This window comes from Teleopsis dalmanni, chromosome X (assembly GCF_002237135.1).
Source record: "Teleopsis dalmanni isolate 2A chromosome X, ASM223713v2, whole genome shotgun sequence".
Classification (NCBI taxonomy): domain Eukaryota; kingdom Metazoa; phylum Arthropoda; class Insecta; order Diptera; family Diopsidae; genus Teleopsis; species Teleopsis dalmanni.
This window is the reverse complement of record NC_051848.1, coordinates 98,350,499-98,364,537: the sequence shown is the minus strand read 5'-3', so window position 1 is coordinate 98,364,537 and position 14,039 is coordinate 98,350,499. Positions and strand designations below refer to the sequence as shown.

The 14,039-nt window shown below is 27.8% G+C and overlaps 1 protein-coding gene across 1 annotated transcript; it reads right to left on the bottom strand.

The window, feature by feature from the left end:
• LOC119688997 (cytochrome b-like) lies at nucleotides 1-1,137 on the bottom strand. The gene is given in 1 exon segment (XM_038103715.1): nucleotides 1-1,137. A coding segment is annotated over 1 exon segment (1,137 nt).
• Nucleotides 1,138-14,039: the final 12,902 nt, after the last annotated feature.

Genomic DNA, 14,039 nt, shown 5'->3' with positions numbered 1-14,039 from the left:
TTAATTTAGTAAGTTATCTCATCATTTATTAATTAAAGGGTTAATTAAAAAGTATAAAAAATAAATAAATGTTAGAATTTGTCCAATTATAACATAAGGTTCTTTAACTGATCGAGCTTCAATTCAAGTTAATAAAATTACAGTGGATAGTATAATTCAAAATAAAAATTGGTTAATGGGATAAAATTGTAATCCTTGAAATTTGCTTATATTATAAAAAGGTATAATTATTAAAATAGCAATAGATGTAACTAATGCAATTACTCCTCCTAATTTGTTAGGAATTGAACGTAAAATTGCATAAGCAAACAGAAAATATCATTCTGGTTGAATGTGAATAGGAGTTACTAAAGGATTAGCTGGAATAAAATTATCTGGGTCTCCTAATAAATAGGGATTTATTAAAGTTAATAGAATAAGTCTTATAATTAGAATAATAAATCCGGTAATATCTTTAAAAGTGAAATAGGGATGAAATGGGATTTTATCAATACTTGAATTTAGTCCTATTGGGTTATTTGATCCTGTTTGATGAAGAAATAAAAGATGAATTATAGTTATTGCTAAAACAATAAAAGGTAAAATGAAGTGAAAAGTAAAAAATCGTGTTAATGTTGGATTATCAACTGCAAATCCTCCTCAAACTCATTGTACTAAATCAATACCTAAATAAGGAATAGCAGATAATAAATTAGTAATTACAGTTGCTCCTCAAAAAGATATTTGTCCCCGTGGTAATACATATCCTATAAAGGCTGTTGCTATTACTAAAAATAAAATAATTACTTCAACTAGTCAGGTTTGTGTATATTTATAAGAATTGTAATAAATTCCTCGTCCAATATGAAGATAAATACAAATAAAAAAAAATAAAGCTCCATTAGCATGAAGAGTTCGTAATAGTCATCCATAATTTACATCTCGACAAATGTGTCTAATTCTATTAAAAGCTATATTAATATCTGCTGTGTAATGTATAGCTAAAAATAATCCAGTTAAAATTTGAATGATTAAACATAATCCTAAAAGAGATCCAAAATTTCATCAAGAAGAGATATTAATTGGAGTTGGTAAATCAATTAAAGAATTATTTATAATTTTGAAAAGTGGGTGTTTAATTCATATTGGTTTATTCATTTATTTTATAAATCGAATTGGTCCAAAAAATATATTAGTAATTTTTACAATTGCAATTAAAGTAATTAAAAGATAATTTATTAAAAAAATTGTTATAAAATTTGTAGGGTAATTATAAAGTTTAGTTAAAATATATGAATTTTCTTTAATTATAATTTTTAAATTAATTAATAATATTGATTCATTATTTGTAAATATATCTATATTAATATAATTGTAAAAAATAATTCATAAAAATAAAATTCTTGTGATTAATGAAATTGTTCATATTAGTATTTTAATTGAAAATGAAAATATTTCATTTGAAGCAATTGCTGTTACATAAATAAATAAAACTAATAATGTAGTCCTAAAAAAATTAAGAATAAAATATAGGAAAATCAAAATGTTTTTGAAATTAGTCCTGAAATTATTGAAATTAAAATAGTTTGAATTAACAGTATTAATCCAATAGATAATGGGTGTTTTAAGAATAAAAATGTAATACTTGAAATTAGTATTATAGTTAAAATTAATATATGTATGATTTTAAGAAATAGTTTAATTAACATATAAATTTTGGGAATTTATGATAAAGAATTATTTCTTTTTTCTTGAGAGTTCTAAAAAAATTATTCTTATTTTTGATTTACAAGACCAATGTTTTTATTAAACTATTAAAACTAAAAAATGATAATTTATTTTTGATTATTTTGTTGTGTAATAGTATTGATAGGGATTTTTTCTTTTATTTTTAATCGAAAACGTTTATTATCTATGTTATTAAGTTTAGAATTTATTATTTTAATAATTTATTTTTTATTATATAGTTATATAAATATAATAGATTATAGAAATTATTTTATAATAATATATTTAACATTTAGAGTTTGTGAAGGAGCTTTAGGAATTTCTATTTTAGTTTCTATAATTCGTACTCATGGAAATGATTATTTTCAATCATTTAGAATTTTATAATGTTAAAATTTATTTTTTTTATTTCATTTTTAATTCCTATTTGTTTTTTAAATAGTATATTTTGAATGGTTCAAAATATATTATTTTTTATTAGTTTTATTTTTAATTTATTTAATATTTATATAAATTATTTTATAAGTATTTCTTATTTTTTAGGGTGTGATATAATTTCTTATGGATTAATTTTATTAAGATTTTGAATTTGTGCATTAATATTAATAGCAACTGAAATAATTCAAAAATTTAAAAATTATAATAATTTATTTTTAGTGAATGTAATTTTTATATTATTTTTTTTATTTTTAACTTTTTCTAGAATAAATATTTTTGCTTTTTATTTATTTTTTGAAGGAAGTTTAATTCCAACTTTATTATTAATTTTAGGGTGAGGGTATCAGCCTGAACGATTACAAGCTGGAATTTAGTTATTGTTTTATACTTTATTTGTATCTTTACCTATATTAATTGGAATTTTTTATTTATATGAAAAATTAGGAAATTTAAATTTTTATTTTTTAAGTAATTATATGTTTAATTATGAGTTATTATATTTTTCGATAATTTTAGCTTTTTTGGTTAAAATGCTGTGGTGAGAATCAACAAAGTAGGCTAAAATTGTCAGATTCTCTGATATTTAAAAATATTTTATTTAAAAATATTTATTCAGATTTTTTCAGTCAGTTGATCAGTCAGTCAATTAGTTAGTGTTTCTAAAGTTGTATTAAAAATAATAAAAGTTTGTGTTACAATAAATACTGTTTTTTATAAATAAAAGCTATTTGGTTATTGTAATCACAACATTGGTGACCCCGACACAAAAAGGAGTTGTAAGTTATTATCAAGCCCAACATTAGCAAGCAAGATGACTAACCGTGAGGAAGAAGATTTTTTTCCGGCAGAAGGAGAAAGTCGCACTGACAAAGAGGTATACCGGGTTTCAGTTAAGCCGATGATGTTTTCAAGAGAGCATCCGGACCTTTTTTTTCTGCAAATGGAAGCACAGTTCAGGAATGCGGGAATAACGAAAGATGATACAATGTTCGACCATGTAGTAGCAGGTTTAGAGCCGAAATACCTGGAGTGCATAGTTGATGTGATTCGAGATCCACCGAAGGTGTTGAAATATGAGACGTTGAAGAAACGGTTAATATATGAATTCACAGAATCGGAGCACAAAAGGCTGCGTAAGTTGCTGACAGAATTGGAGCTAGGTGACATGAAACCAACTCAATTGCTGAAGAAAATGAAGGAAATGGCCGGCAATTCAATGAATGATGATGTACTAAAGTCATTGTGGTTACAGCGACTGCCAGTGGGAGTTAGAACAATCGTAGCTGCAGTGGAAGGTGATTCTACACAGTGGGCCAAAGTGGCTGATAAGGTATTTGAGGTACAGGAAACAGAAACGGTTTGTGTAGTGCAAAGGAATGAACCGAAGGAGATGAGGAAGGAAATTGACGAGTTGAAAGTCATGATAAATAATTTGGTCATTCAGTTGGGCAAAAGAGGAAGAAGCAATGACAGAGATCGTGGAAAAGGGCGATCATCAAGTGCTAGAAGAGGTAATATCTGTTTTTATCATCGGCGGTTCAAGGAGAGGTCTACAAAATGTGTTCAGCCTTGCCAGTACAAATCACCGCAAAACTCAGCGGAAAACTAAACACCACTTCACGTCTGACGGCGAGTGAAGTGGCAGAGGGTAAAGCATGCCGTTTGTTCTTCAAAGATAAAAAAACAGGTATAAATTATCTAATAGACACAGGCGCGGAAGTTTCAATTTTGCCAAAGAGAATGCAGCCTGAAAATGAAGCCACGCAATATTATTTATACGCAGCAAACGGAGCGAAAATTAGCACGTATGGAACGAAATTAGTGCAAGTCAATTTGGGGTTGCGCAGACAGTTCCTGTGGGAGTTCCTAGTGGCGAAGGTAAATCACCCAATAATAGGGGTGAAATTTGAATAATTTTGGTTTGATAGTTGACCTGAAGAACAGGAGAATTTTAGATGGCATTACAGGCCTCCAGGTAATGGGTTCGAAGAGAGAGATGCACTGCGTGAAGCTAAGCACAATTGATGCGACTAGCCCGGTACATAACATTCTGCGGGATTATAAAAAGATAACGGAACCGGCTACTAGTAATAAGGTGGCCACGAAGGTTACGCTAGTAGAGCATCAAATTGTTACCAAGGGACAGCCAGTGTATGCAAAACCTCGGCGGTTAAATCCTGAAAAATTTGAAATTGCGAGAAAGGAATTTGAATTTATGACGAAACAAGGTATTTGTAGACCAAGTAACAGCAATTGGGCAAGTCCGTTGCATTTAGTGGCGAAAAAGGATGGTAAGTGGAGACCGTGTGGTGACTATAGGAAGCTTAATTCAATAACACTACCAGACCGGTATCCAATACCCCATATACATGATTTTACTCGCATATTGTACAAAAAGAAAATTTTCTCAACCATTGACTTGGAAAAGGCCTACAATCAAATTCCGATTGCTGAGGAGGATCGACCTAAAACGGCGATAATAACCCCGTTTGGCTTATATGAGTTTAACATGATGACTTTTGGTTTATGCAATGCTGCGCAAACTTTCCAAAGGTTTATGAATGATGTCCTAAAGAATCTGAGTTATGTGGTAACGTACATAGATGATATATGTATAGCATCAGCTGATGAAAAGGAACACGAAATACATTTAAGAGAAGTGTTCAAACGATTAAGTGATCATGGTCTGAGAATCAATCTGGGAAAGTGTGTGTTTTTATGAAAGAAGTTACCTTCCTGGGTCATGTGATAAATGGGGATGGAATTAGACCTATAGCTGAAAAGGTAGAAGCGATAAGAAATTTTAAAAAACCGAAGGAAGTACGAGAGTTAAGAAGGTTCATTGCTTCAATTAATTTTTACAGGCGTTTCCTCCCGAATGCCGCAAAGAATCATGGCATCCTGCACGCGCTATTAAAAGGAAATAAGAAAAATGATAGATCTCTGATTGATTGGACAGCAGAGGCTGCGAAAATATTTGAAGTGTGTAAGAATAATCTGGCGAATGCTGCAATGCTAGCACACCCGGCTCCGAATGCGAAACTGGTGCTAAATGTGGATGCTAGCAATGTTGCAGTAGGAGCAGTGTTGCAACAGCTTATAGATGGACAGATGCAACCGCTGGGATTTTATTCCAAAAGGCTGACAGAGACTCAAAAAAGATATATTACTTATGACCGCGAGCTACTTGCTATATATATGGCGGTCAAGTATTTCAGGTACATGATTGAGGGCAGGAATTGCACTGTGCTAACGGATCATAAACCGATTACATTTGCTTTCTTACAAAGATCTGAAAAAGCATCAGAACGCCAGTTACGCCATTTAGATTTTATCGGGCAGCTGACAACAGATATTCAGCATATAGCAGGCAGCAAATATACGGTCGCAGATGCTTTATCTCGAGTCGAAAGTGTAGTGGCTGGAGTTAGACGATCACTAGACTATGATAAGTTGGCAGAAGCTCAGAAAGTTGATCAAGAGATGAACGAGTTGATAAGAAACTGTACAGCGTCATCTCTGGAGCTCAAGTTGGTAGAGTTAATTACAGAGGGTGTTTCTGTGTATTGTGATGTATCCGGAAAGAAACCGAGACCGTTTATTACAAAGTCCTTCCGAGCGCAAGTGTTCGAAATGTTACACAATTTAGCTCATCCTGGTAGAAAAGCGACTATAAAACTAATAAGTTCTCGTTTTTGTTGGCCTAAAATGAAGACTGAAATAAGTCAAATGGTGAAAACATGCATGGCATGCCAAAAGTCAAAAATCCAGCGGCACAACAGGACTGTGTTGCAGGATTTCAACGCTCCTGATCAACGTTTTGAGCATGTTCATATTGATATCGTGGGACCTTTGCCCTATAGTAATGGTATGCGGTATTGCCTGACATGCATTGACCGGTTTTCAAGGTGGCCGGTGGTGGTACCATTGGCGGAGATTACGGCAGAATGTGTGGCTGAGGCTTTAATTAAGGATTGGATAGCGCATTATGGTGTGCCGAAAAGGATTACGACAGACCAGGGACGACAATTTGAATCCAAGCTTTTCGATGAGCTAGCCAAAATTTTGGGGTGTGAAAGGCATCGAACTACAGCATATCATCCACAGTCAAATGGACTTGTCGAACGTTTTCATCGCACGCTAAAGTCTGCACTGAAGTGTAAATCAAGTGTTGAATGGACAAGGGCCTTGCCAATTGTTGTAATGGGATTAAGAGCGGCATTTAAAGAAGATTTGCAAGCGACACCGTCGGAATTAATTTATGGGGTAAATATACGTTTACCAGGAGAGGTGTTTGATGGTGATTTGAAGCAAGTATCGCAAACAGAGTTTGTTAAGAAGTTAAGGGAAACTATGAGCGAACTGAAGCCATTACAAACATCGCGTCATATGACGGAAAAGCCATTCGTATTTAAAGATTTGAAAAGCAGTACGCACGTATTCTTACGTGATGACGCTGTGCGACCACCATTGAAACAGCCGTATGAGGGCCCATATGAAATTTTATGTCGTGGTGAGAAAACTCTGACAATAAGGGCAAGAGGACGCACGATGAACGTCAGCATGGATCGAGTGAAACCAGCATATTTTGCAAATGAAGCTGATGAAGGTTGTTGCCAAGATAGTGTCAAGGTGTTAGATGATGACAGTAACAAGCAGATAACACCGAAGGTGACTCGAGTGGGTAGAATAGTGCGTTTTCCATTGAGGCTTATGAGGTAGTAATAATGTGTAATACGGATAGAATTTGTCGTGATGCAGCCGTCAAATTCTAGAAGGGGCTGTGTGGTGAGAATCAACAAAGTAGGCTAAAATTGTCAGATTCTCTGATATTTAAAAATATTTTATTTAAAAATATTTATTCAGATTTTTTCAGTCAGTTGGTCAGTCAGTCAATTAGTTAGTGTTTCTAAAGTTGTATTAAAAATAATAAAAGTTTGTGTTACAATAAATACTGTTTTTTATTAATAAAAGCTATTTGGTTATTGTAATTACAACAATGCCTATATTTTTGGTACATTTATGATTACCTAAAGCTCATGTTGAAGCTCCAATTTCTGGTTCAATAATTTTGGCTGGAATTATATTGAAATTAGGAGGATATGGACTTTTACGAGTATTTTCATTTATTTCATTTGTTTGTTTAAAATTTAATTATTTTTTCATTAGAATTTCTTTGATTGGAGGGATTTTGATTAGTTTAAATTGTTTACGTCAAGTTGATATAAATTCATTAATTGCTTATTCTTCTGTTGCTCATATAGGGATTGTTTTAGCAGGAATTATAAATTTAAGAAATTGAGGAATTTGTGGAGGGTATAGATTAATAATTGGTCATGGGTTATGTTCTTCAGGTTTATTTTGTTTAGCTAATATTAGATATGAGCGATTAGGTAGACGAAGATTATTAATTAATAAAGGGTTATTAAATTTTATACCTTCTTTAACTTTGTGATGATTTTTATTGAGATCTGGAAATATAGCTGCTCCTCCTACATTAAATTTATTAGGGGAAATTTCTTTAATAAATAGAATTGTAAGTTGATCTTGGTATTCAATGATTACTTTATCATTTTTATCTTTTTTTAGAGCAGCATATACTTTATATTTGTATTCTTATAGACAACATGGAAAATTTTATTCAGGGGTTTATTCTTTTAGAATAAATAACATACGAGAATTTTTATTATTATTGTTACATTGAGTTCCTTTAAATTTATTGATTATAAAAAGTGAAATAATTTTTTTTTGATTATATTTAAATAGTTTAATTAAAACGTTGATTTGTGGTGTCAAAAATATAAAATTTTATTTTAAATTGTGAAAAATTTATCTTTATGTAGAATAAGATTTTGATTATTAATTAATTTAAGAATTATTTCTTTTATTTTTGGTTTAATATTTATTAATCATGATTATTCAATTTTTTTAGAATGAGAGTTAATTTCTTTAAATAGAATTAGAGTTGTAATAACTTTTTTATTTGATTGAATAAGATTAATTTTTATATCTTTTGTTTTATTAATTTCGTCTTTAGTAATTTATTATAGAAAAGAGTATATAGCAGGAGATATAAATATTAATCGATTTATTTTATTAGTTTTGTTATTTGTTATATCAATAATATTTTTAATTATTTCTCCAAATTTAGTTAGAATTTTATTAGGATGGGATGGTTTAGGATTAGTTTCTTATTTATTAGTAATTTATTTTCAAAATGTAAAATCTTATAATGCGGGGATATTAACTGTTTTATCAAATCGTATTGGAGATGTTGCTTTATTATTAGCAATTGCTTGAATATTAAATTATGGATCTCGAAATTACATTTTTTTATTAAAATTTAATGTTTCAGATATAAATATATTGATTATTGGGGTATTAATTGTATTAGCTGCAATAACTAAAAGAGCTCAAATTCCATTTTCAGCTTGATTACCTGCAGCAATAGCAGCTCCTACTCCTGTATCAGCTTTGGTGCATTCATCTACTCTTGTTACTGCTGGAGTTTATTTATTAATTCGGTTTAATTTATTAGTTGGGGGCACAATTATAGGACAAGGATTGTTATTAATTTCAGGATTGACAATATTTATATCAGGGTTAGGAGCTAATTTTGAATTTGATTTAGAAAAAATTATTGCATTATCTACTTTAAGTCAATTGGGGTTAATAATGAGAATTTTATCTATAGGATTTTATAAATTAGCTTTTTTTCATTTATTAACTCATGCTTTATTTAAAGCATTATTGTTTATGTGTGCTGGGGCTATTATTCATAATATAAATAATTTGCAAGATATTCGTTTAATAGGAGGATTAAGAAGTTATATACCTTTTACATGTAGATGTTTTAATGTTGCTAATTTAGCTTTATGTGGAATACCTTTTTTGGCTGGATTTTATTCTAAAGATATAATTTTAGAAATTGTGTCATTGAATTATGTTAATATATTTTCTTTTTTTCTATTTTTCTTTTCTACAGGGTTAACAGTTAGATACTCAATTCGTTTAGTTTATTATTCATTAGTTGGAAATTTTAATTTTTATAGATTAAATTTATTAAGAGATAATAGTTGAATTATATTAAAAGGGATATCTGGTTTATTATTTATAAGAATTATTGGGGGAGGATTTTTAAATTGGTTGTTATTTGGTACTCCTTCAATAATTTGTTTACCTTTTTTATTAAAAATATTAACTTTAATTGTGTGTATTTTAGGAGGATTAATAGGGTATTATATTTCAAAAATTTCTTTATATTTTTTCAATAAATCTTTACAAAATTATTTTATTTCTTTATTTTTTGGTTCAATGTGATTTATACCTAATATTGTTACATATGGGTTAATTTTTAATTTTTTATTTTTAGGTAAAAAGTTATATAAAAGTTTTGATCAGGGTTGATCTGAATTTTTTGGAGGATTTTATTTATATAAAAATTTATTAGGTTATTCAAAATTTAACCAAATTTTGCAAAATAATAGTTTAATTATAATATTAATAAGTTTATTTTTTTTAGTATTAATATTTTTTGTTGTTTGGTATTTAAATAGCTTATAATTAGAGTATTACGTTGAAGTTGTAAGGGAGATTTATATTATCTTTAAATATTTAATGAATTAAAATTAGTAATTTATAAATAAAAATATTTATTTTTACAATGAAAATGTAATGTTTTTGTTAAACTAATAAATAAATATAGAAATATAAATGGAATTTAACCATTAAAAATAAAAGTTAACAACTTTTTTTTGTTCATCATATTTCTTTAATTGGAATTTTATTCAATTTTATTATTAACAGTAATAAACCTCTATTTTGGTTTCAATTAATATTAAGAATAAGGGTAATTTACCTAATTTTTAGGTCGAAACTAAATGTGATGTATCACTTCATATTCTTTATAAGATAGATTACATAAAATAATATTTTTTGAATGCAAATCAAATGTTAAATTTAACTACAATCCTTAAATAATTTTTTTATTTAATTAGATCAATTTAATATACCTTGATTTCATTCATGATATACTCCAATTAATAGAATAATTAAAAAAATAATTGAAGTTATTCTTCATATAAATAAATTTAAAAAATTTAAAATTATAATCATAGGTAAAATTAATGCAATTTCAACATCGAAAATTAAAAAATAATTGTAATTAAAAAAAATGAACTGAAAATGGAATTCGTGAAGAAGATTTTGGATCGAATCCACATTCAAAAGGGGAATTTTTTTCTCGATCATTAAGTATTTTTTTTGATAAAATTGAGGCTAAAAATATTACAACAGAACAAATTGTGAAAATAATTATTGCTATAACTGTTAATAATAAAATTATCTAATCTATAGTTTTATAGACTTTATGATTGGAAGTCATATATACTTTTTATATTATTTAGATAAATAATAAATTTAATTATCCTCCTCATCAGTAAATAGAAATATAAAGAAATAATCAAACAATATCAACAAAATGTCAGTATCAAGCAGCTGCTTCAAGTCCAAAATGATGATTTTTAGAAAAATGATGATTTAAATGACGAATTAAACAAATTAATAAAAAAGTTGTTCCAATTAAAACGTGAATTCCATGAAATCCTGTTGCTATAAAAAATGTTGATCCATAGATAGAATCAGCAATTGTAAATGGTGCTTCGATATATTCATAAGCTTGTAAAATTGTAAAATAAATTCCTAATAAAATAGTAAAAAATAATCCCTGAGAAGTTTGTGAATGGTTATTTTCTATTAATCTATGATGAGCTCATGTTACAGTAACTCCTGAAGCTAATAAAATAGCTGTATTTAATAATGGGATTTGAAATGGGTTAAAAGGGGAAATTCCTATAGGTGGTCATGAAGCTCCTAATTCAATAGTTGGAGATAAACTTCTATGAAAAAAAGCTCAAAAAAAGGAAACAAAAAATAAAACTTCAGATAAAATAAATAAAATTATTTCTCATCGTAATCCTGTTGTTACTATAAATGTGTGTAAGCCTTGATATGTTCCTTCTCGGCAGACATCTCGTCATCATTGATAAACAGTAATAATAATAATAATGTTTCCTAAAATAAATAATGATATATTATATTGATGGAATCATTTAATTATTCCTGAAACAATTGTTATTGCACCAATTGCACCTGTTAAAGGTCAAGGGCTATAATCTACTAAATGAAATGGATGATTTGAATGAGTTGACATTAATTTACTTCTCTGGAATAAAGTGTTCTTAATACTGCAAATACATAAGATTGAATAATAGCTACAGCAGATTCTAAAAGTAGTAATAAAATTTGTCTAAATAATAAAATTGATAAAACTAATGAAGTTAAGGATGGACCTGTATTACCCAATAAAGTTAATAATAAATGTCCTGCAATTATATTAGCAGTTAATCGAACTGTTAAAGTTCCTGGTCGAATAATATTTCTAATTGTTTCAATACAAACTATAAATGGTATTAAAATTGCGGGAGTTCCTTGAGGGACTAAATGAGCAAATATATGTTGAGTATGATTAAGTCAACCATAAATTATAAATGAAATTCATAATGTTAAAGATAAGGATAAAGTTAATGTTAAATGACTAGTTCTAGTAAAAATATAAGGAAATAATCCTATAAAATTATTAAATAAAATTATTGTAAATAAAGAAATAAAAATTAATGTAGATCCATTTTTTCCTGTAGGACCTAATAATGTTTTAAATTCTTTATGAAGAGTTAATAAAATATTATTTCATAGGATATTGTAACGAGAAGGAATTAATCAATAAATTATTGGAATTATAACAATTCCTAAAAAAGTTCTAATTCAATTAATAGAAAAACTAAAAATACTTGAAGAAGGGTCAAAAACAGAAAATAAATTTGTTATCATTTTCAATTAAATATTTTTGTTGTTATTTTATAACTTAATGATTTTGGTGAGGTAGGCAATATATAATAATAATTTATTATATTAAAAATAATAAAAATTATAAAAAATAAAAAAAATAAACTTAATCAATTAATAGGAGCTATTTGTGGAATTAAAAAATATTAATTGGTTAATAATTTTAGTTTGACATACTAATGTTATTTATTTAAATAATTTTTTCATTAGAAGTAATTGCTAATTTACTATAAAATGGTTTAAGAGACCAGTACTTGCTTTCAGTCATCTAATGAATTAGAATAATTTATGATTCATTTAATAAAAAAATTAGTTGGGATACTTTCAATTACAATAGGTATAAATCTATGATTAGCTCCACAAATTTCAGAACATTGTCCATAAAATAGCCCAGAACGATTTATAAAAAAATTAGTTTGATTTAAACGACCTGGTGTCCCATCAACTTTTACACCAAAAGCTGGAATTGTTTAAGAATGAATTACATCTGCAGCAGTTACTAGGATTCGAATTTGAGAATTTATAGGTAGAATAACTCGGTTATCTACATTTAATAGTCGAAAATTATTAATATTTAATTCATTTGTTGGGATTATATAAGAGTCAAATTCAATATTTATAAAATCAGAATATTCATATGATCAATATCATTGGTGACCAATTGTTTTTAATGTAACTAAAGGTTCATTAATTTCATCTAATAGGTATAATAATCGTAAAGAAGGAAAAGCAATAAATAACAAAATAATAGCAGGTAAAATAGTTCAAATAATTTCAATAGTTTGTCCATGTAATAAATTTCGATTAGTATAATTATTAAAAAATAATATAAATATTAAATAACCAACTAAGATAGTAATTATAACTAAAATTATTAAAGTATGATCATGAAAAAAAGTTAATTGTTCTATTAAGGGTGAAGCTCTATTTTGAAGGTTTAAGTTTGATCATGTTGAAATTTCTAATAAAAGTAAAATACTTTATATATGAAGCTTAAATCCATTGCTTAAATCTGCCATATTAGAAATTAGTTAATAATGGTAACTCTGAATATCTATGTTCAGCAGGAGGAGAGTTTTGAAATCATTCAATTGAAGAATTTAATTGAATTGAATAAATTATTTGTCGATTTATAATTATGCTTTCTCAAATAATGTATAGGAATAAAATAATTCTTAGTAATGAAATTGTAGACCCAATTGTTGAAATAATATTTCATATAGTGTAAGCATCTGGATAATCTGAGTATCGTCGAGGTATACCAGCTAATCCTAAAAAATGTTGTGGAAAAAAAGTTAAATTTACTCCAACAAATATAATTAAAAATTGACTTTTTAAAAGTTTTGCATTTATATATAATCCTGTAAATAAAGGATATCAATGAATAAATCCAGCTATAATAGCAAATACAGCTCCTATTGATAAAACATAATGAAAATGGGCTACAACATAATAAGTATCATGTAAAATAATATCAACAGAAGAATTAGCTAGAACTACTCCTGTTAATCCTCCAACTGTAAATAAAAACACAAATCCTAAAGCTCATATAGTAGTAGGAGAACAATTCAATTGAGTTCCATGAATTGTAGCTAATCAAATAAAAATTTTAATTCCTGTTGGAACAGCAATAATTATTGTTGCTGATGTAAAATAGGCTCGGGTGTCAACATCTATACCTACTGTAAATATATGATGAGCTCAAACAATAAATCCTAATAATCCAATAGCTAATATAGCATATATTATTCCTAAAGATCCAAAAGTTTCCTTTTTTCCTGATTCTTGTCTAATAATATGAGAAATTATTCCGAATCCTGGAAGAATTAAAATATAGACTTCTGGATGTCCAAAAAATCAAAATAAATGTTGGTATAAAATTGGGTCTCCTCCACCAGCAGGGTCAAAAAATGAAGTATTTATATTTCGGTCAGTTAACAGTATTGTAATTGCACCTGCTAAAACAGGTAAAGATAATAATAATAGTAATG